This window comes from Geospiza fortis, unplaced genomic scaffold (assembly GCF_000277835.1).
Source record: "Geospiza fortis unplaced genomic scaffold, GeoFor_1.0 scaffold162, whole genome shotgun sequence".
NCBI lineage: Eukaryota > Metazoa > Chordata > Aves > Passeriformes > Thraupidae > Geospiza > Geospiza fortis.
The window spans coordinates 176,586-199,317 of NW_005054316.1; the positions used below are offsets into that span (position 1 = coordinate 176,586).

The window sequence follows — 22,732 nt, forward strand, 5'->3', positions numbered from 1 at the left end:
TCGCTCGGCACAGAGGCCGGGGCTGCAGTCAGCGATCACGGCCGCAAATGTAATATCTGTAATATCTGCTAAATCGAAGGGCTGCCGTGAGCTTCTTTCTCAAGTGTTTGAAAAGAAACGGGGGAGGGGGGGAAGTATGTTTCTGTATAACCGTGTTTAGGGTTGTTTGAATCGCTGGAGATGGTTTGTAGGAAGGGAGGAAACGTTACGCCACTTTCGAGCATTTCTCTCAGTGTTTATAGGCTGTACCCTGATAAGTCTCGATACGGTCTGCTCCAAAAACTCTTTTCAGCAAGTTAAACTAGGGCTCTGTTACATCCATTCTTATTGTATCTGGAGTTTCCTTTGTAAATGTTGCTATGATTTCTTGCAGCTTGTCTGAATTTCCTGAAGCTCTGCAAAGTCAAATACTACAATTATTGTCTTATTTATAATGTACAGGTGAGTATTCTCAATTCCTTGTTTTTTGCTTGGTTTAAATTCACAAACATGAAAGCAGTATCTTATATATTCTTCTTTGTGACAGAGGGATTTTATTATACAAACTGGTGACCCCATGGGAACTGGTCGTGGAGGGGAATCCATATTTTGGTAAGTGTTTATGCATAGAAATGATACATAGATGTGTGTGTCTATAGATATGTGTGTGTGTATATATATATATATCTCGACAGAGAATTTGTGTAAGGGAGTAGGAGTTCCGGTTAGATTGTCTTCAGCTTTCTTGGGGCAGAATTACTGGTGAGAAATAAAAATGTTAATGCATAAGCTTCTTTGGTTTTCATACTTAGATACCTTTTAAATTTCTATGCTGCCTTTGGCCATTCACTGTTTTTTTCCTGGACATTGTTCTGTCTCTGAGCTTAGAAGTGAAGTTACAGGTAACAGATTGTACATACATTTCTGTTTGTTTAAAAGCTGGCAAATAACTATGTTTGGTTAGAAAATTAACCATGACTAAATGCTCTGTAGAAGACAGAATCAATTAGCATTGTGAATACATTTATTATTATAACAAAATGTACTAAATTGAGCATGAGTGGAGCATAGAGGCTGTGCTTGATTTCCTCTGTGTATAAGAAAGTGATCTCTTTACTTGAGTTTGTTTAGTCACATTGGATGTTTATAAGGAAATCACTTTTCTTATTTGTTCAAGAAGTTTTCAGTGGTCATGTAGACAAGAGTTGAGGAAATCATTCAAACAGCTAAGATGGAGTTAAAGTGCGTGTGTTCTATATGATTCGTTTGAAATAATCATTAAAAGTAGAATTGAAGTTACAGAGAGAACTAATTACCAGGGAATTGCTGGGTAACACAATATACAGCAATAAAAGAGTTTAGCTGGAACAGAGACAGTGTTTCTAGACTAGTGTTTGCTTTTATAAGTCAGTCTGTCAGAGCCTCTTAAACACAAAACGTGGAGCTCGTGGATCCATTAATCACCACTCCAGTGGTCCTGGAAGCAGTGTACCTGTGCTAAGCAGATGCAAGTCTAGGTAGGTAAACTCGCCAGGCTTGCCTGTCTCTGCACACAAGTAAATTAAGTTTATTTTGATATGATACAAGTCTTCTAAGACTTACTGGTATGGCAAATTGGGAAGTACAGTGTGATGAGAGAGTGTCAGATCCTGTCTGGCAATAGCATGGAGAAGGTCAGTTCATCTTTTGTACCTGTTTACAGCAGGTACAAAACTCCAGTCCATGGAGCTGGAGTTTCTGTTCTTGCAGGCAAAGTTTAATTTGAATCCTCTCTTCATAGAGGCTAGCACCTACTTAGCAGAATGAGTTTAAACACAGCACTATCCTTACATTTGGGCAAATATGGTTATTGGTCATGCAGCTGTCAGTTTATGGAGTGAGACAAAATAAATGATAGCAGGGTTAGACATAAAAAAATTAAAAAGAATGCAGCAATTTGCTATATCCTTTGTATCCCAAAGGATTACATACATATTACTGTATGTAATCCTGTCTGTATGATGAACTGATTTTGCACATAGATGTATTGCTTTTCTGTTTTTCTTGGGAGATGAATTTTTCATGTACATAAGTGCATTTTTGCCGAAGCTACTTAAAATGTATAGTTCCTTCATGCCTCAGAAAAATGCTACATACTATACTTAAAAATATATAAGTATACCCTTCCCACCCCCTAAAAAGCCTCTGTGAAACGTCCAGAGAAGAATTTGTTGTTCCTTGTAATATAAACTGTGGAAGTGTACAGGTGCATAAATATGTTCATAAAATAGAGATTTATTTGAAGGCCAAATGTAAACGTGAAATGTAAACATTTTTGAGATGTTGCTTACAGTTTTAAAATGTTTGATTAGCTCACTTTTAAAAATTCCTTTTTTTGGTAACATATTTGTTATATATGTTTTTTTAGTCAACTGTATGGTGATCAAGCCAGATTTTTTGAGGCAGAAAAGGTGCCAAGAATCAAACACAAGAAGAAGGGAACTGTGTCAATGGTGAACAATGGCAGTGATCAGCATGGATCACAGGTCAGCACTATGTCAATACTTTGATGTGATTTTGCTAATGTATTAAATGGTCAGGAAAAAAATTTCTGTAGTTAAATGGAAGTGAAAATTAAGGAAACTGAGTTTAGAAATAGTGTTGATATTTTATGGTTATGACTTTGTGTTAGTTTGGAAATTGAAATCATATCACAGTTTCTCCTGTATGGTTACTTGAAAGTGCATTAATAATGTAAGTTTACAGTTTTACCCCAGTGCTGGTATAAAAACAGTTTTTGAAAGTGGTCTTGTTCTGTTTGCTGTTCATGTGCACAAAGATTTTGCTGTAGGTAATTCTTGTTACTTATTTTTTTAATTTTTTTTTGTTTTTGAAGCTCATAGAACACTCTTATTTCTGAATTATTATTATTTTAGGTGCATTGTCACTTCTAGGAATTAAAATGCCTCACTTTTAATATCCATATATTTTAATTTTTAAAAGAGGGATTTTTAATAATCAAAGAACAATTTTAAAAAAAGGTAGGGTTTTATTCAAGCTAGAGCTTGTAATATATACAGGTAATTATGGTGCTTCCCTGCATTGTATATATAAAATGGCATGGTTGGGGTATTTAGGAAAAAGAGATGACAATAGTATTTATATTTAAGATGCAGCCTGCTAGTGTATATGCAGGCACATGGGAGTGAATGCTAATCCCAGGAACATTATTGCAGCTTCTTCCTTGGGAAAGAGGAATTCCAGAAAGGAGCTGCATGGACTTGCCTTACAAGTATAGTGTAGTTTAGTGTAACCTATACCAACTACTAACCAGCCTTAACTGTGTTGTAGAGGGAATGAGGAGTGGGATGTTACCAGACTGTAAGGTGTGGGTGCAGCAGTTGTGTCCCGTTATTTGTGCATATCTACCTCTTCCTTCCTCCTCCATTACCAAGTGCCCTCTAGGATTTTTCACTAAATTCTCAGCTGGTGTCAATTTTCATCAGTTCAGTTTTGTCTTAAGGTGAAAGATCTGATTTGTGATATTTCCCAGTGCCAGTTCAAGCTGATCTAAGTCAGTGTGTGCTAGTTCTTCTCTCAATGCTACTGCATCCTGTTTTTCAGGAGACAGGGATTTGTGGGAAGAAAGGAAAAAAGTCTGGATAGAATAGGTAAAGATAGTAGGTAAAGATAGTGCTAGGGAGTTTTTGCCAAATTTATGAAAAAGCACCTGGCAAATGCTGTTTGGTAAACAGGTGATTTGAGCTCAGCTCACAAGGGGTAGCCTTGCTCTTTGTCCTCTCCCTTCATCAGCTGCGATGCCAGTCACAGCTTTTGCTCACTGGTCTTGCTCACCAGCCCTCCCCAGCAGAGATATCTCTGCTCTTCCAATCCCTTGTGCCTGATTACCAATTCACAGAAGGGTTCTGTGAGCTGCACCCACAGGCTCCTGCCGAGGGAGATTTCCTCAGGCAGTGGCTGTGAGCTGTACATTGGCTCACCGTGTTCTCAGAGCAATCTTCTACAAAAAATGGGAAGAGGTTTTTTTCCCCCACTGAATTCAGTGAGAGTGTGTTAAGATTTAAAAAAAAAGTATGACCTGAATTTTTCTATTTACTGTTTCTAGTTTTGTATCTTCTTTTGTAGTTCCTCATTACCACAGGGGAAAACCTGGATTACCTTGATGGTGTGCATACAGTATTTGGAGAAGTGACAGAAGGCAGGGATGTATTGAAGTCAATTAATGAAGCCTTTGTAGATAAGGATTTTATCCCATATCAAGATATCAGGTGTGACTGCTTTTAACTTTACGTTTTGAGGAATACATTATTGAATGAATTTACTTCTTTTTGGAAACTAGATAAATATAATGATGTCAAGTGACCTGTACGTGCCATCTTAAATCCTTTTTTTTTTCCCCAGTATTAGTGGCAAAATCAACAAGTACTAAATAGACAAGTATGTACAAAAATATGTAGCCATGTTGCCCTTCCAAAAGCATCAGTGCTAGAATTTACAAGCACACAGGACATTTGGCTGTTTGGGATGCAACTGAGATTTAGTGGGGCTGGTTTGCTGTTAGTTGGGTAAACCAAGTTTTACCAGTGCTGATCTTGATTTTGTTTTCTCTAAGGATAAATCATACAGTAATTTTAGATGATCCCTTTGATGACCCACCTGGGCTGTGTGTTCCTGATCGCTCACCAGAGCCTACAAAGGAGCAGCTCGATGTGAGTGTTCGCGACAGGGAAAAGTTGGAGGAAATAATTTTAAAAGTTTATCTCAATTAGTGTCCAGCACAGATTTGGCCAAAATAAGAAATCAGTCTTCAAGATTTTGTGTCTCAAATCTGTCTCCTAAAAGAGCTACACATTTTTTCATGCAGGAGGTGTTCTTCTACTGTGCCAGCTTGAATTCTGATATGTCAAATGCTTGTCGGTTAATTGGGGCTACTGCTGTGTTTAATCAAATACAGCTCCTTAACCTTTCAAGGGAAGGATAAAAGCATGACTTGGGTGCTCTCCCCTGGAGTGCACCTCTCTCCAGTGGAGTTGTGTTTGAAATCTGTATTTTAGATTTTTATTTACAGTGTAGATAAGTGTATTACTGGTTTTCTATATACTCTGGCAGAAGACAAAATATAACTAACATTTATTAATATTAAAATGGTTACTGTTGTTTTCCTTTTAAATGTGAATAGGTTGTGTTTCAGTGGAAGTAATCTTGGTCATTCTTAGAGTTAGGTGTGCAGGCACACATACTACTGTGGACAATTTGTTCAAACAGAAGGAATTTTATAGAAAATAATTGCAGTTATTAATAATTTACTCATGGTATGCAGTTACAGAAATTATATGTGAGATTATTCCCATGTATGGAAACAGTTGTTTCTAGTAATGAATTAACTAGAGAAAATATTGTTTCTTTTTAAGCTTAATAGATACAGTTACAAGATCAAAATTGGTGTTTCATAGTATTTGTGCACAGTGATTGATCTCTGAGGTACCTTCAGATATGATATGAATAAGGTATTTAGTAGCTCACTGGCAGCAGCATAGAGATGTGAAGACTTGTACTGAGTTTTTTTCCTCCTAGCCTGTCTGAGGATAGGCATATCCTCCCCTTTTAGCATAGAAATGTCTATAAGAAAGGCAGCATTCTAGAGATGCTGGTGAGGAGAAAAAATAAACTTCAAGTCCTGCCTAGGTATAGATGTATAAAAACAAAATTATCATTGTACTATGCTCTATTTAATGTCTTGCTAGACACAAGAGATATTTGCAGTGTTCCTTACCTTCATTTGTGGCAGGAGTTACCTGGATGAGTTGACACTTGTGGTGAAATGTTGAATGGGTGGGTATATAAAAAGAATTTAGAATACCTCACTGAATATGATTCAGACTAGTCACAGAAGTTCAGAAATAGTTCACAGTGCCTGAAATACAAAGATAACATCTTTTTCTATCTGCTGTTCTAATCTAAGTGGGAAGGACAGAATGAAAGCCCAGTTCTGCAGACATACAGTGCTTAAGCATTTTTCGTGTCTGGAGGGGTGAGGGAAGAGGTTGTCCAATTAATAGTTGGAAAGTGTGAAAGAGTTTTTGGCCATGGCTTGTTAATAAATAGCCTTCTCCTTCATTTTTCAGAGTGGCAGAATAGGAGCAGATGAAGAAATTGATGACATGAAAGGACGGACTGCAGATGAAATAGAGGAAGTTCAGGCAGAAAAAGAAGCAAAAACTCGTGCAATTCTTTTGGAAATGGTGAACATCTTTCTGTATTTACCTTTTAGATCTTATTCCTGTGTGTGTGCATGTTATTAAGTCTAGGAGGATGTGTACTGTTTATCTTGAAATTACCTATCTGATGATGATGTCATGTTTCAGAATCTGCTGTTAAATATCTATTGTGCAATGAAAGGATTGAGCATGAGCACTCATGTTGTGGTTTTCTGATAAAACCAGTGATACTTCATTGTCAGAGTGGGCCAGTGGAGGCTTTCTAAAAACTTGCTAGAAATTCATCCAATTAAAAAATGTAACAGACATAGTATGCTGCTGGAAAACCTGCAGTCCTGGAAAAGTTTTAGCATGTGTGGGAGAGAGCTGAGCTTATTTTGACAAACTCCTCCTAGTGCATATAGTGGTGAACTCCATAGTAACAAAAATCGTAAACAGGCTTTGAAATCCTTTTTTTAAAGAAAAAAAAAAGTAAATAAAAAATAAACACCATTGAAATATGAGTAAATCCATCTAACTTCCTAACAACTACCAAATTCAAATGTATGGTGAATAGTTTGCAGCAGAGACTTATTCCAAGATCAAGCCAGATCTGGCCACAATGTTGCAGAAGATTTGGAGGGACAAAAAGGGTGCGCTTCCACCTTTTAGAGCTGTCTGTTTTTTATGCTAAGAACACAAAAAGCAAAGTAGAACGTATTCGTGAACTTTCATGAAGTCCAGTAGTGGAATTGCAAATAAATAATAAATTCTAGGTGCTATAGAAAACATTTTTTGTGACACTGAGTAGCAAAAATATTTAATAAAGTTTTGATTTTGTGATAGGAATGTGAGATCACATAAAAAATGTGTTCCCAGTGTGCTGTGCTACCTACAGAGAGCTTTAGGCCAAAGTGATGAATGTCTTCTTTCTCTATGTCCCAGGTGGGAGACTTGCCAGATGCAGACATCAAGCCACCAGAAAATGTGCTGTTTGTTTGTAAACTGAATCCTGTGACCAAAGATGAAGACCTGGAGATAATATTTTCACGATTTGGTCCCATTAAAAGGTAATTATGATAAAAGAGAAAACTGTCTTTGTTGAAACTGAACTTGATTCCTCCCAGTCTGTTTAGGTTTGGCTGTAAAGGAGTAGTCTGGTGTCTCAGGAGATTTATGCTCTATTTGGATAGAGACCACGACAGAGGGGATACAAAGGCAGATCTAGCTAGACAAGTATCCTGTCCCCAGGGGTAGTTTTAAGGAAAGCCTAAGGAAGTGTAGGAACCAAGAAGGCACGTGGCACTCCTCTTTGCCCCCATGCTCTCACTCCCTTCAGCAGTTTTTATGTCAGATGCTCAATGAACTGGATAGAGTCTCTGGGTTGTTCTTTCCTGTGGGAGTATGTGTGGTTTGGGATAAAGCACCAGACATCTGTGGCGTCTGATAAACTTCTTGTAAGGTGTTCCTCATTCCTGTTGCCCTCCTCAGTTTTGACCTTGGCTTCTAGTAGTTTCAGCTGATTCCTCCTAGTACTGCTATCAAAAGACAGGATGAGCAATGAAATCTACTTTCCTACACTCCTCTATCCTACACCCCAAAGTTATTTTTTTTCCTTGCCAAGAGCACTAATTTACATATTCATGCTTCTTCATAGTAGAGACTTCATTACCTTCTTTCACTTTTCTTGTCCTTTTCTTGTTCTTTTGCTTTCATCTCAAGGTGACAGAACCCAAACTGCATGCAGTTTTGAGGAAATTACAGATTTATAGTGGAACGGTTTTGTTCTCTGTTTTACTCTTAACTCTTTTTCTACTGAATGCTAAAGTTGTTTTTTTCATTGGGGTTTTTTAGGGTTTTTTTTACAATATACAGTTAAGGTTCAACCCATGCTTATCTTGTTGCATGTTTATCAATGCAAAGATATTCCTTATGCCCTTTTTGCTTACTTTCCCCAAAAGCCTTCGGTGCAGGAGTTTATTAGAATTTGCAGAGGGATTTCAAAGACTTCATGGACAGATCATCATCATCATCACCACACATGAGCATATTGACTCTGTTAGAGCATTTCATTTAAGTTTATTCAGGTGGTCTGGAGTAGGCCCTGTGTATTCAGACAGATGCTAACTTTGTTCTGCTTAGAGTTTCTAGCAGTTTGTGCAGTACTGGCGCACAGGGCTGCAGGCTTCCAGATCCTAAAATACACTGTCTGTGGTGGGGGGAGGGAGGGGGAAATTGGCATTGTGTGCCACTCATACTACTCCAGCATGATTTCTCTATGCTGTAAGGATTTCGCATTTTTTGTACCTCTGTCAGAGTTGTCGCTCTTCTGCAGTCCTTCCACTTTCAGATAGATTCCCTGAATAACCCATGAAGGAGGGTTCTTGCACAAAATCATTCTGCCTTCTGCTGCAAAGGATTCCTGTAGCTTGTCTGAATAGCCTTATGGTTTACTTTTTTTTCTTTTCCCCCCACAGATCCTTTTTTCTTTCAGCCTTGATCATCTTTTGGTTGCAGATCCTGATTTGTCACTTTATCTTTACATGTCTCACATTATTTTCACCTTAATGCCACATATCCTGCCCTTGTTGCCTGTGTGCCCTCCTCCAGCATCCTGTAGTCAGAATTCTTACATCCAGTACAAGAGCTGTGCAATACTGATACAATACTATATTGTTCCCATTTTGCACTGCTTACTCAATACTTTCAGGCTTCTTATTTTTGCCCAGTGGACCTGTGTGATAAAAAGTTAGACTGCTGAAGAGGTGCTTGCTAAGAAGAGAAAGTTTGTCAGAGGATGTTTGTTTAAACTTTTGCCTAAAATGGCAGAGAAAACAGAATGTGAAATTTCTGCTGTTGCATTAGTGAAGAACAAAAAAATGAAAACCAAACAATAATGTTGGAAAATGTAATTTGTTTCATTGATTAGAAATTCATCTCTAGTTTTGTGCTTGATGGTAACCAGATGTGAGTTCAGTGTAATTGCTCAAAGCAATGTCTCATGCATTTTTTCTTGCAATAGGGTGTCTCAGAATCAAGTGTTTTAATACCTTCGAGGTGTTTAGATTTTGTGGGTTGGGGTTTTATGGGTTATTTTTTTAATTCTTACTCTCCCTTTTAACCAGTGCTTTCAACTCTACATTTTTTTGTTCCAGCAGTGTTGACATTTTAATTTCCTATCATTTTTTCAGTTGTGAAGTGATCCGAGACTGGAAGACTGGTGAATCTCTTTGTTATGCTTTCATTGAGTTTGAGAAGGTATGGGTTTTAGGTATAAAGTGTTTGTAGATCGTGCTTGTAAAAGCCCCTTTTTGGTATACTTCCATTTAGGAAAAACACTGGCATCTTCAAGTGTGGAATAGCAAATATTTTCTCTTACTGAGAGAAACTATAACTCAGTTATAGAAGTTGTAGGTCCTGAATGAGGGAAGCATGTCAGTCTGTCTCTGTTTGAGCAGCCGGTACAAAAATGTACTTAGACTGTCTTGAAACCAGTGGGAGGGGATCAGACCCTTTTTTCCCCCACAGTGCATTAAGTCTTGGAAGAGCTGAAGAAAGGAATGCTAGGAGCATGCAGCATAAAGAAAGGAGGTTGTATGGAATAAGATGGATCCATGTGTACAGTAGTTTTCTCTTCTGGGCTTGTAAATTATGCTTGCTGTACTGTGAGATGGATGGCAATAGTTCTCTTGGTGGTGCATAGCTTTATGTGTGCTGGTATCTCTCATCTGTGAGGACAATACTGGAAAATGGTCTCACTTGTCTTTAGACTACTTATGTAGTTAAAATGGAACTTTTATCAGTTATTCTATTTTCCTTTTTTTTCCTGAGTGTATTACATGTGCCAAACATGTAGCTGGATGGGTAATTTTTTAAAATACTGAAATGAGCTGAAGAATTGGGAATTGAAATGCTGATATTCAGACAAAGCATAACTATTTCTTTTGAAATGGTACAATTCAAGAACTGTGGTGCTTAGGCAATTTCAGAAAGAAATGTATGCCACTAAGCAGTTGAATTTGTATTTGAGCTTTTCTGTGAATATTCCTATGAAATAATCATGACTCAGGATTTTCCTGGTATATATCAGGAGGAAGACTGTGAGAAAGCCTACTTCAAAATGGACAATGTGCTGATAGATGACAGACGGATACATGTGGATTTTAGCCAGTCTGTTGCAAAGATTAAATGGAAGGGAAAAGGTAGGTATATTTGCAGTTCTTTGGTCCTCATAACTTAACAAGCCATGGCTTCTAAACTAAGCATTATATAAAGAGTTAGGAGTTTAAATCATCTCATCTTCAGGCATAAAAATGTTCCTGGTACTGTAATAAATAGAGCCAACACAGTTGTTAGTTCTTCCCTTTATTTGTTTCATAAGAAAAAGTAGAAGAGCTTCCTACTGTTACATGAACATTGCATTGCCACTGATTACCTTTTTAGCCAATGTAATTTTGCCTCTAAACATTTTTTTCCTGTCAAATTTTGAACATGATTTTTTTGTATATATTACTTACTAGCAAAATAGTATGCCAATACATTGTTATTTTCTAGTTTCTTTATTCACCGTATGCCAGTCAGGTGCATACAAGAAAAAGTCAGTATTCAGGCCAGGGATTTCTGCTCTTCACCTCCTGTAGGTCAAACATACTGCATGACAGATTGTATGTTACAAAAACCCAGTTTCAGGAGTTTGAGGATGTTTTGGGAGGAAAAGGTGGATGCAGTGGTTATTTGAATACTGGGGGCATGAGCAGAACACTGGAGTTGGAGAGATGTCTGTGCATTGCATTGTTGACGTTCTTGTGTGTGGTATTCTGAAAACGCAGTCAGCCCTCAGTTGTTGGTGTGCAGTTTCTCCGGGTAGGGTTGTGGCCACGAACGCTGAGATACTGGAACTTGTCCTGCACAGAGCTGAGATGACTCAGTATTCTGTCTATACCTGATATTGTAGTGCATCCTGTATTGACTGCCTGCGTGGGAAACTTTACCTGAGGTCTAAATTGTCCAAAATACTGGAAAGCTAACTATATTGTCGTCTTGTGCTTACATGGTACCCAAAAAATCACCTTCCACCCTCGGGGGTGTTTTCTGGCCTGGCCAGCGAGTGTGGCAGTTCTGAGCGTGGCCGTGAGAGGGCAGCACGCTGCCGTGGTTCGTTGATCGGTGCGTTGGTGCTTCAGTGAATGGAAGCTGAAGTCCATCGTGTCCCTCTTTAAATCTGCACGTGAACATTTTCTGTCATAGTCTTCCGTTTTAATTCTTGAGCTGTAGCTGTCTTAGAGGTTTCCCTCTGTGCAGACCAGAGCAAAAAATCATTTAATAATGAGAACAGTCTGTGGGCTTTCATGGTAGCAGAATTTTAAGTAGTGTGATATAGGACATGTAATAGAAATGAGACTAAGCCAGTTGCTGAATCCTGCTTTGTGATCCTCTTTATGTGTTGTCTCCACTATATATGAATGAGCAGGAAGCTGAGTGTTGTTTAATGGAATCTGCAAGCAAGGGAAGGGCAGAACATCCCAACTTGTCCGGCTCTCTTCTACTCTGTTATGCAGATGTCAGTGTTTCTGGAACTGTATTCTGCTCTGGAGCTCTCTGTGGTTATAAAGAGCCCCTAAATCATCATCAGAACTTAATGATAGTTGTGGATGTTGGTTGTATCTGTGGTTAGAGTGAAATGAACGTATTTTTTTGTGGACAGGTGGGCGGTATACCAAGGAAGATTTCAAGGACTATGAGAAGGACCGTGACAAACCTTCAAAATTTGCTCTGAAAGAAAAGGTAAAACCAAAGCAAGAGTATCCTTTTCTTTTCAAAGGTACTTTTTGAATTAAGTAGAATTTATGAAAATAGCCTGGAAAAAGCCTTCTTATTTTTAAAGCCTACCAAATGGATGCTTGCCTTCTAGCTTATATTACCGTTTGGTGTTTGAGATGGAATTTAATACTTTGTGGTTTTCACTTTGATGAATTTAGTCAAATCAAAATGTGCTGACTTCCATGTTGTGTGCAGGTAAATAATGTTCCTAGTCCACAGCCCTGGAATGACATATGCCATAACAGAGTTCCTAAGTAGTTTCAGAGAGGACCTTCTGCATCTGATATGAGATCATTCTAGTAATTAAATAATTCTCTAAGAATATACTTTGCTTGTGGTAAGCATGAGAGAAAACACCATCAGTTGTTCAGATATCCACAGGTAGATAAGAAAGGAGAATGCAGCCTGGCTGTATTGTTTAACAGGACTTCAGTCATTTTAGCACAGCTGATTTTTTTTTCAGTGTGTACAAGTGTGTTCTGACTGAAATATGTGTTAAGCCTTGGTAAATTCTTGTCAGATAAAAAGGGATTGATTTGCTTCCCGCACTGTTGTGTTCTGCTCCTTACTGATATTGGGAAACAGATCTGTCCTTAACCAGCACCATCAGTGCCAAGTATGACCTTGTGCTGGATGAAGATGTAGAAGAGTCTCACACAAGTCAGTCACACTTGGCTAAAAAACAGAAAAAGAAAAAGCACCACCACTCTGAAGATGAAGATGATGACAAGAGGACCAAAAAATCTAAGGTACTCAACTCTTCATGCATTAACTTTATACCTGTTCATTGTTTTCCTCATAAAAGAAGCCAGGAAAGTGTGATATTGAATAAGGACACAGCGTGCAAAGTCCTGTGTAACATACGGCAGCTGTAAACTTACAGAAGACTGATGTTAATATTTGATTATGAAAGAGGGTTTCCTCATGGACTTTTGTAGCTTGGCAGGTCTGGATGGTTTTTTGCCAAAACATCCTGAAGAGGCAATGTAGCCTCTCGTAAAGTAGGGGATCTTCAGCACTTTGAACCTGTTGTTCATGTATTCCTAGTTATAAAGTAGTAGTTAATCATATTTCACAACTGTAGACTATGTCTCATTTTCTTGCCAGACCATAATATGTTAGGTTTTTCCTATGTGGAGTTGGGAGCACAATCTCTTAACATTATCTTTTTGTATTTGTCTTTAACTGTTTTGGAAGTGTTTGTGTAAAATCTGCATGTGGGTTTGCTTGCATCTGCAATGTGCAAGCCTGTGGTGCTGTGAGGCTGGGGCTGTGGAGCACAGCACCAGGAAACAGTAATTCTGTCATTTATTAGTTCCACTGCAGCCTATCAGGACAGCATTCCCACATTTCTGTGGGCTTGGGATACTGAAGATATGGTGTTTTGTGGAAACAAAGTCTGCAGTGAGAAAGTGAAGGGTTAACCACTGCTGAAGTGAGCGTTAGGAAGAATTGAGCTAAACTGGAAAAGAAAACACCAAACCCCAGTATTTTTACAGTGCAAGCTTTATGAGTGACAACAAAGCTGACTCTAGCAACTTTGCAGAAAGTGAAAAAGTTCCAGCCACAGCAAATAAGATTATTGTCCCATCCTGAGTTTTGAGTACTGCTGAAAGTTTTGGGTACACAAGGCATACATGATTCTGTTCTTATACATCACTTCTTGCTGAGATGCTTGAAAATTATTTTTCTCATGAACATCAGCAATTAAAATCTTCCAGTGCCAGCAGTGGGCCCTATTGCTCATTCATGGACCCAGTTTTTTTGTCACTGCACTAATTCAGCCAGGTTCCTTTGAGTGGAGGGGAGGGGCTTGTTCAGGTAAGTGAAGTCCTGACTGCAGTGTGTGCATACAAGAGGTGTGGACTAATGTTGGTTTAGACTTTCTCCTGTCTGTTTGGCTGATTGAAACTGTTGCTTTAGACTTCTTGAAACAGGTATTTTTGGTGGCAGTTTTTGTTCCTGGTGGTTCAGGAGTTAAACCCATGGTATTGACTGGTCATGCATTATCAGCAGAGAACATTTTAAAATCATTTCCAAGTCTTCGCCCCTGTAGGTGGCACAAGTGCTGGCAGCAGTAGTTTTTTAACGTCTCTTCTAATCATTGTGAACGGATTGTGAGACTTCATAGCACAGAAACATGAATGAGAACAGAGGGATTCTTGGTGCTGTTTTCAAGTTCTGGAATAGAACGTATTCTAATGCTTGTCTAAGTGATCTCCTCTGTGTTTATGTGTATCTTTTTGTGATTTAGTCACCTGCTCGTGATGTGGTTTGTTCTTCTAATCTGCTGCTGCTGGGTTCTGGTATCTTCTTTCCCACAGCGTTCTTCTCTCTTAGTCACCTTTACCCATTTTGCTCTAAGTAGTTTAGCTTTCTTATGCCCGAAATCACAATGGAGGCTTACTTCTATTCTCTGATTGCAGGCATTGTAGTTCCCTCTTGGAGCTGTGAAAATTAATTTCTGGGAAGAATTTTTCTCTCTGGATTTGAATATCGTTGTTAGTGTGTACTGTACAGTATGCATATACTGAGCAGTATGTACTCAGTGTCACACAGACTCATTATTTTGGGCATGCCCTCCCTAGTGAAATCTGCAGCTAGCTTAGGTGACAAATCCTGCTTAGCATATACAAAATTTTAGTTTTGTTTTATTTTTTACTATTCATACTTTGGGCATAATATGTGAAACTAAGGGGAAGCAGGCATGTTCCTGAGGTGAAATATATTCAGGGGGAATATTGAGTCCAACACAAAGCATAAGAGCACGGAAACTTTTTAGTGAATGGTAGTATTTTTAGTATAGGCAAACAAAGCATTCTCCCTTTATCCTATTTTGTAAATCACTGAATGTATTTGAGGTAAGAACTTTAAAATAAAACAGCAGCAGCCCTTCCACAACTCATCAACCAAAGACCACAGTAGCCATGGTTCATACAGAAACTTCCACCATGAGTCCACAATGTGGCAGAGATTTTACTTAAAAGAGATATGGGGCTTATAATGGGAAGTTCTGGCAACTGGAGCTGCAGTTTGTGCTATCAGCTCTAGCTATGACTTGAAGGGGTGTTATTTTCTCAGTAGTTTCCATGATGTTGAGTTGTTTTTCTGTTCTCTTACTGGTGTTACTTTGTTCTTTAGTATATTTTGACTCATCCTTTTCTAAGTCTGTCACCCGTTTCCTGAATCTTCAGCCTCTGTGTTGATGTTCAAGAATATATTTTTGAGTCTTGTGCTTTTTGCTTTCATTCCAGTGGGTAGAAGAGGTAGGGTGCTGTGGCTTGCTTTTAGTAAGTAACAGGATGTGGGTCTGGGGCAGGAGGGTGGACTGCCATGTGGGTTTGTGACTAGGATTTGGTAGAGTTTTTTTGAATACAGGACATGCTTCCGCCTGAGATCTGTATTGTGACTTTGTTCATCTTCCAGTTTTCTCTGTTTTCTCTTGGATTTTATTTTTTAAGAGAGCTGGGTCTGTGAGGTAACATGGCCTATCCAATAGATTTTTGCAAGACATGGGGACTTCCCAGTTTCAGATTTCTGTAGTGCGTGGTTTTGGCAGAGGTACTGATTTTTCTGGTTTTGATTTCCTGCTCTTACTGCTTACTGGACACTGTTCCCTTTATATTCAGGGTCAAATTTTATCAAAATCTCCCCCCAGAAAAGGCTCTCTCTATTTGTTTTCTTCTTTTAGCCTTTAATACTGTGTTTAATGTATGTAAGAGATGGCATATGCATTTTACTTCTGTGGCCAGGATATTTCTAGCTATTTCACCTGGGACTGCTGTTTAGCCAGTTACTACTTTTGGCACAATCAGCCATGACCTTCCAGAGGAGCATCTTTTCCTCTTTCCTTATTTCCTTCCTCATGTGTGTTCCAGCACAGCGCTGGATTAAGAACTGGGGTGATCATCACTTACTCAGTGACTGATGAGAGCTGTGATCCTGCATTGAGGAATACAAATTTCAGCAGTAAGAGAGAGCCTGTCTTTAAGTATGAATCTTTTTCTTCCTCTTCCAAGACAGTGTGCTTTTGACTTCTGGGCATAAAAATTTGGTTTCAAAATTTTTAGTAATTTAGTGTGTTTTAAAAACTGACCTTTTTCCACACCAAAGACTTCAAAATGAAAAATCTTATAAAGGGGAAATGTAACTTATGCTAGCAAAAAATAAAGATGCAATTCATTCTGTTAATTCAAATTGCACTTTTTTTCCTTTACATTGTGATCATATTAGCTAATTAGCTATATTGTTGTGTCACTTTCAGACTTGTCCTGAGCACCTGTACCTTAAATGCTTTTGTGTTGGCATTTAACTCAATGGTTGTAAGACTTCTAATCCTTTCAGCAAGTTGTCATTTTCTGTGGCATTCAATGTGGGCCATTTGCCTGTAGTTTGAAATGTTCACTAACCTGTTCCTTGCCCCCACTTGGCCAATAGCCTTGTCTCCAGTGTTTACTTGGTAGATTGTTCCACTGAGTGCTGCCCTGCTTTTCTCCTGTTTCTCCCATGTGCTGGGAGGAAACTCCAGCAACAAACCAGTTAGAAGGCAGCTGTACACCAAGCCCACCATTTGATTTTCTGGCCAATATTTTATGTCTTGTTCCTGCCTACCCCTCCACTAGCATGTCCATTGTCTGATGTTTACTCAGGCCTTGTCGCAGAGGGGCTTGAAACCTCTTGTCTTTTTCAAACATATGGAGAGTGAGGCTTTTGGGTACAGGAGTAGTAGTATGGCTGCGCATCATTTTGAGAGTGGGTGGACAAAGCTCTTACAGGTAGCTGGAAGCATCAGTGAGACTCTTTGGTGGATCCAGATTTTAAAATCTGTACTGAAATAAAATTGGACAGTAAAGATGTGGAAAAGGCATTTGGCCACCAGTTAGGTTACTGTACCCAGCAGTAGCAGAATGTTTTTGTTACAGATCAAACCTGTGATTATTCATGTCTCTGTTTATCCAGAGGGTTTGTGTTTATTGTAACCCTAATACTTTCAGCATTATCAATGTCATTCTAAGGGTGGTGTTTGCTCTGGGAGCCACCCCAGTCACCGGCTGTCTGCATAAAATCTCTGTTTAAAGCAGAGTTTTTTCACCATTCTTTTAAATAAATGAAGTTTGCTTGTTGGTACATGGAGTGTAGGTTTTAACTGTACAGTTGTGAAGGCTGCTGTCATGGTACATCCTTAGAAAAATAATATCTGAAATGAGGAAAGAAATACTGTGTGATTTAATGCAGATATTCTTCTTAATTCATATTGGTCTGTGCTTAACAGTAATATTATTAAAATCCCATAAAATTGTATCTCTCTGTTAGCCCATACAGTGATATTAAACTGTCAGGTTGTTCATTTTGCTGAAGCCTAGAATCTTGCTGAAGCCATTAAGAATTATTACAGGTAGGTCTTAAAATATATTATGCATCTGCATAGCATTGGAATGCCTGTGGGGCTTGAACCAAAACTTAATGGAAATATTTGCATTGCTTAGGTAAAAAAATCAGAAGTCCAAATCCAGCTTACAGACATGTTTGATGCTTTTGAAGAGTTTGATAATATCCATCTGAATGGAATCCCTGATATAACCAGTTTTGCTAAAGCTCCTTAGGCAGTACCAGAAGCATGCCTGACAGCCATGCTTTTTTCCATAAACACTGACAGGAACTTACTTGTAAACTTACCTTCTTCAGATGGTTTCAGGGGGTACTTTTGTGTTACCTTCTTCAAATCATCGTGGATGTGAATCTCTTTAAGGTACTACCAGCTGTAGCTAAGGAATCAGCCATGCTCAACTTTTCTCTAGTTCTCTTTGTGCCTCTGTGTGTTTTCCCCTCTTGTTTGTAACTGCATTTCTGTCCAATTCCCTTGGCAGGACTCTGAGAGGAAGCACGAAGAACGCTGCAGGGAGAGGACCAAGAGTGAGAAGAAGGACAGGCACCGGAGCCGCAGCCGCTCTCAGGAGAGAGATTCCTCTTACAGCAGGCAAAAAGACAAATACAGAGAAGACAGCCGAGTAAGAGACTGGGATAAAAAAGCAGACAGAAGCAGAAGTCCTAAGAAATCAAAAGACAAAGAGAGGTCCAAGTACAGATGAAGGAAAAGGAAAATACAGAGGGGAACTAAAAGAATAAATTTAACTTTTTTCTTTTGTGTTAGTGTTTTTTCTGTACTACTTGCTGTAGTGTCTGACTGCAATGTGCAGTAAGATTTTACAGCTTGATAACGTTCATTGGAACATGATCTGCTAATTCTAAAATTCAGATGAATCACTGCAAATTGCTCTGCTCTGTTCCTGTTCGTGGATAGGGTATTTCAGTGGACTGTGAAGAAAGATAACTTCTTACTGATTCTCTGGGAAGGCAGATATTTGAGGAACATAATCAGCTGAAACTATCCCGTGGCAGAAAATTCCGACTAGGCAGGCCAGACGGGATGACTATAATCTCCAGACCTAAGCTGACCAGGGATACTGAGGGTATTTAATACGGGAATGTGGTTTCCAACAGCATCTGCCCTGTCTTTTCTTTGTTAAAAACAAAGCTGGAGTCCAACATCTTTGGTGCTTGTGGTAATTAGAAAACAGAACCAAAAAACTCCACCTTCCTGTAATGTTGAAAATAACACAGAAAATGCTGTAGCAGAAGCATCAGCTTCTTCACTTTTACGTAGCTGAGGCCTGTTTGAAGGGGAATGCCTTGTGCTTTGAGGCTCTTTGTTCCTTAGTTGAAGGCTTAGAAGCCAGCTCCTCAGCTTTCTATTGGATTCCTTTACTTGCAACAGCTTAAAAATGTGAAGGAGACTCTAAATTTTTTATTATATGGATTTGAGTAAGTTTGAGACCTATTTTGATGTCACACATTATAGTTCCTTTAGTTCTTTGTAATCTTGAGCTTGAGTCCTAGACTTAAAGTGGGCTTGACCAAATATAGGGTGTGTACTTGGCTAAGAAGCTGCCTTTTGATCTCTTTTGTGTCCTTCAAAGCATAGATCTAGAAATCCAGGGCTTCCACAGCTGTCTCCTGGCAAAACATTTCTAACTTCCTGAGACCCTACAGGGGCTGGTGCCATCCTTGCAGAGTCTGAGCAAGAGCCCTCTGTCCCAGAGGAGAAGTCAAAGGGAAGCCTGTTCCTGGAAGTCTCCTGGGGAATCTGGGGCTGAGGACTGCTCACTATTCCTGTCAAGAAAATTTCTGCCTTCTGTCTGGGCATAACAAGGTTCCAAGGAACTGTACTAGGTCAGGCTATGGTGCCTTTGGAGTAGCGCTGTGGAGGCAGTAGGTTGTCTCAAGTTCTCCTGCTCTTGGCCTGCTCTGTTAAAGAAACAAGGGTTGCACTGTCATACCGTTCTCAGTCCTGCTGTCCTTCTCCACACAACATTTTTAACTTGGGAGAAGCACTGGCCAGATTTGACAAGGATGTGGAGATAGTGAGGTGATTGCATTCTTGCTTTCTGTAGGAAATGGCAGTCATAGGAACAAACTAAACCTTCCAGTTGGGGAGAATGCTGGATTCTTGCTGAACGTCACAGGTCCTCTTACTGGAGAGTTGTGGCTTAACATCATAAAGAGTTTTAGCAGCCATTTCTAGGCTTCAGCTAGCCCTCAACCACCTGTGGGACATACAGAACTTACCAATGTTTAGAAACAAACACCTTATTTCAGGTGAATGTGCTCACTTTTCTGCAGCAGAAATGGCTTTTCTTAGCAGCAGGTAAATGCTTAAGAGCTGAAAGTTTAAATCAGTATTATATGGAAGTAAATAGTCCATTTTCATTGTTGGCCAAAGAGTCTTCAGAACTACGGGTTAAAAAAATCAGTACATCCAAAAGCTTTCAAATTTCTAATTTTCAATGTGCCTTGGTTCTGTTAAAAATGCACAGTATCTTCAGATTAGTGAAATTACCTGTTTATATTTTTAAAGAGGAAGCTTTCAAATGTGGATGTTCAAAAATAAGGTGATATTAATAGGTGATTAAATGACAGTATAAATGCTCCCAATTTGGGGGCAAGTACATAATACTAGGGCTGCATTTCTAGGCTAGTCTGCTGACACTGGAGGGATTGCAGCTCACCTGGCACATGGACAGCAAAGCACTTGGGTTAGATGGGATTTACTCCTCCCATCATTGGAAATTATGGTTGTGTACATGGGTTCTTCTGGGAATGGCACGAAAAACATTTCCTGCTGTGCCTGTCCAGCCAGAGGTGTTGGAGTGGACAGGACTTTATAACCTGGGAACTGAGGAGTTGATTTTTTTAATCTAATGAGAAGTGACACTTCCCTGTCATTCCCTTTTCGTCAATGCTTTCTCCAGCCTCAGTTTCGCTATTGACCTTTGGTGCTTGTGGTGGTTGAAAAACAGAACCAAAAACCCACCTTCTTCTATAATGTTGAAAATAGCATTGAAAGTGTAATAGAAGCATCAACTTCTTCACTTTGACTTAGCTGATGCTTGTTTGAAGGGGAACACCTCATGCTTTAGGGCTCTTTGTTCAGTGGTTAAAGGCTTAAAAAACAGTTCCTCAGAGTTTTCTATTGGATTCCTTTACCTACAACAGCTTAAAAATGTGATGTAGACTCTAAAACTGTTTTATTCTGTGGATTTCAGTAAGCTTGTGACAGTTTTGCTGTCACATGTTGTAGTTTCTTAATTCTTGGTAGGTCCCTTGAATTTGAGTCCTAGACTTGGAATGGACTTGGCCAAAACCATGTTATGAATAGGATCTGGTGGCAGAGCACTAAAGGCAAGTGGGAGGAGGGTAGGTTGCGCCAGAGATCTCTCTCTAATCCCACGGGCATCACGCAAGTCAGTGGAAGTAGCATAAATGTTGTATCCAAGTGGTTGACATTGCAGGATGGGAGTTACCCAAACCCAGTCATGGTACCCCTGTATTCTCTGGAGATAAAGCTCTGCCTGCTCCCTTCCGCTTGTCAAAACCACACCCCACCCTAACAACCACACAAGCAAACCAAACCTAATTCTCCCCCACTCCCCTCATCTATTAGTTATTTGGATAAGCATTTTAAAATTTCCAAGAAGTTTAGAACAATTTCTGATTCTGTTGCTGCTGTTATCTTTGTCCATCTCACTCTCCTGTAGCCTGATTTATTTTCATGTAAAACTTGTTGGCAACAGGATTACAAGTTTTGCTTGTAAGCTTCCTGGAGCATGGGTAATCTCTCTCCTTTTCTATCAGTCACCTGTTGCACACAGAGGAGGTGCAAGCAATTTGAAAAATGTTAAATTACAGTAAAATTTGTGTAAATACTTGCTTCAGGGCGGTGTTTTTGTGTAAAATGCTTGGTCTGGCCACTGATGGAATGTGCTTTTTCTCAGTGAGCAAGCCACTATCACTTTGGTTAAATGTGGCAGCTCTGTTAAAAGGTACCAGCAAACTGTGTGTTGGTTTAGGTTTTACAAGCTTACAATAAATCATTGAAGCTGAAAGACAGTTCCAAGAGCCTTCTGAAATCTTAACCTGAACGGCAGTAAACTTTTGAACTTGAAACTTGTTTGGGACTTTCTGACTCTGTAAAAGGTACTTTTTTATTTTAAACCCAGTGGAAAACAAGTTGAGTCATAGCAGTATCTTGTTATATAAAAGGAGGAAAAATAGATATTTTAGGCCAGCCAAGTAGGGATCCTGCTACATCAGACATTATGGATGGGGTTGCAATTTTCCAAGAAGTTACCATTGTTTGCATTATTGGAATTGGTTTTCCTGTTTTTTGTTCTCTCTGTTCTGTGGTCAGATGGAGTGCTTGCTACACTGGCATAGTTTTGGGGAAGTAGAAAAGGTGGTCATTTTGGCAAGCATGTAGAAATATCTCTTCTAAAGATAGTGGCTTTCTGCCAGTGTGAATACAGGATTGCCTGTCAGGAACTGAGCTGGTACTCTAGTAGGACCTGCTGAGTTAGTGATGTAGCTTTTGGGTGAACACCTATCTCCAAGTCAAAATTTTCAGTGTCTCCAACAGGGAAAGAAATTCACTGGCAGGAAACATCCAGATTTCACCTAATAGTAAAAAATTGTAATTAAAATCAGGAGCATAGCTTATACTGTTGAGAGAGCTTGGCTTGAGGGTCTGACCTGAGCCTTCCTGAAGGGAGTAGGGAAATACTTTCACTTGAAGCAGGATGGAGAATATATTAGTTCCACAATTATTAAAAATATTCCTGGCAATAGACCTACATTTGATTTAGCACTTGCTTTATTCTGACTGTGTTGTGTTCTGCTGGTTAGGGGCTAAAGAATTGTCACTGTGTTACTGTGGCCACGTGCTTGTTTGGTACACAGCAGGTAAACTTTTTAGATGAGGAAGAGGATGATAATGTTTTTCTCTTGTGCTGATGCAATAGTGACCGTTTCCTCTAGCAAAGCAAATACCTCAGTGAGGTGTGTAGATCAAAACACCTGAGGTGTTCCACAGAACCAGTTTGAAGAAAGTGGTTTTTCCACGCAGGAGTCTAACACCACCAAGGAAAGTGGTTTTGCACAGGGAGCCTTCTTCAAAGTTGTGCTTGGTCGACTCCGTAGCCTCCAGGAGCTGCTGCAACAAGGCTGCCCCACTCTGAGGTTGGCAGTGATTCTTTCTGGTGAAGGTCTGGTTGTTTCACAGACCAGTAAATCCTCAGTTCTCAGCACTGAAACATCCATTAGTGAGGAGATCTTCCCCTCTGAAAACTTTTCCTACTGCAGCTCTTTCCCTCTTCAACATAACAATGGCCTTGAGCAGCAAG

The 22,732-nt window shown here is 39.3% G+C and overlaps 1 protein-coding gene across 1 annotated transcript in view; it reads left to right on the plus strand.

Moving 5' to 3' along the window:
• The window catches only part of PPIL4 (peptidylprolyl isomerase like 4), a 21,947-nt gene extending 504 nt beyond the window's left edge, over window positions 1-21,443 (plus strand). Inside the window, exons 2-13 of the mRNA XM_031056236.1 lie at window positions 374-441; window positions 527-591; window positions 2,387-2,504; window positions 4,105-4,247; window positions 4,592-4,688; window positions 6,105-6,221; window positions 7,122-7,246; window positions 9,368-9,434; window positions 10,267-10,378; window positions 11,881-11,977; window positions 12,607-12,745; window positions 17,864-21,443. Coding sequence (XP_030912096.1) covers window positions 374-441; window positions 527-591; window positions 2,387-2,504; window positions 4,105-4,247; window positions 4,592-4,688; window positions 6,105-6,221; window positions 7,122-7,246; window positions 9,368-9,434; window positions 10,267-10,378; window positions 11,881-11,977; window positions 12,607-12,745; window positions 17,864-18,085 — 1,370 coding nt within the window. The 3' untranslated portion in view covers window positions 18,086-21,443. The remainder of the gene's footprint in view (window positions 1-373; window positions 442-526; window positions 592-2,386; window positions 2,505-4,104; window positions 4,248-4,591; window positions 4,689-6,104; window positions 6,222-7,121; window positions 7,247-9,367; window positions 9,435-10,266; window positions 10,379-11,880; window positions 11,978-12,606; window positions 12,746-17,863) is intronic.
• Window positions 21,444-22,732: the final 1,289 nt, after the last annotated feature.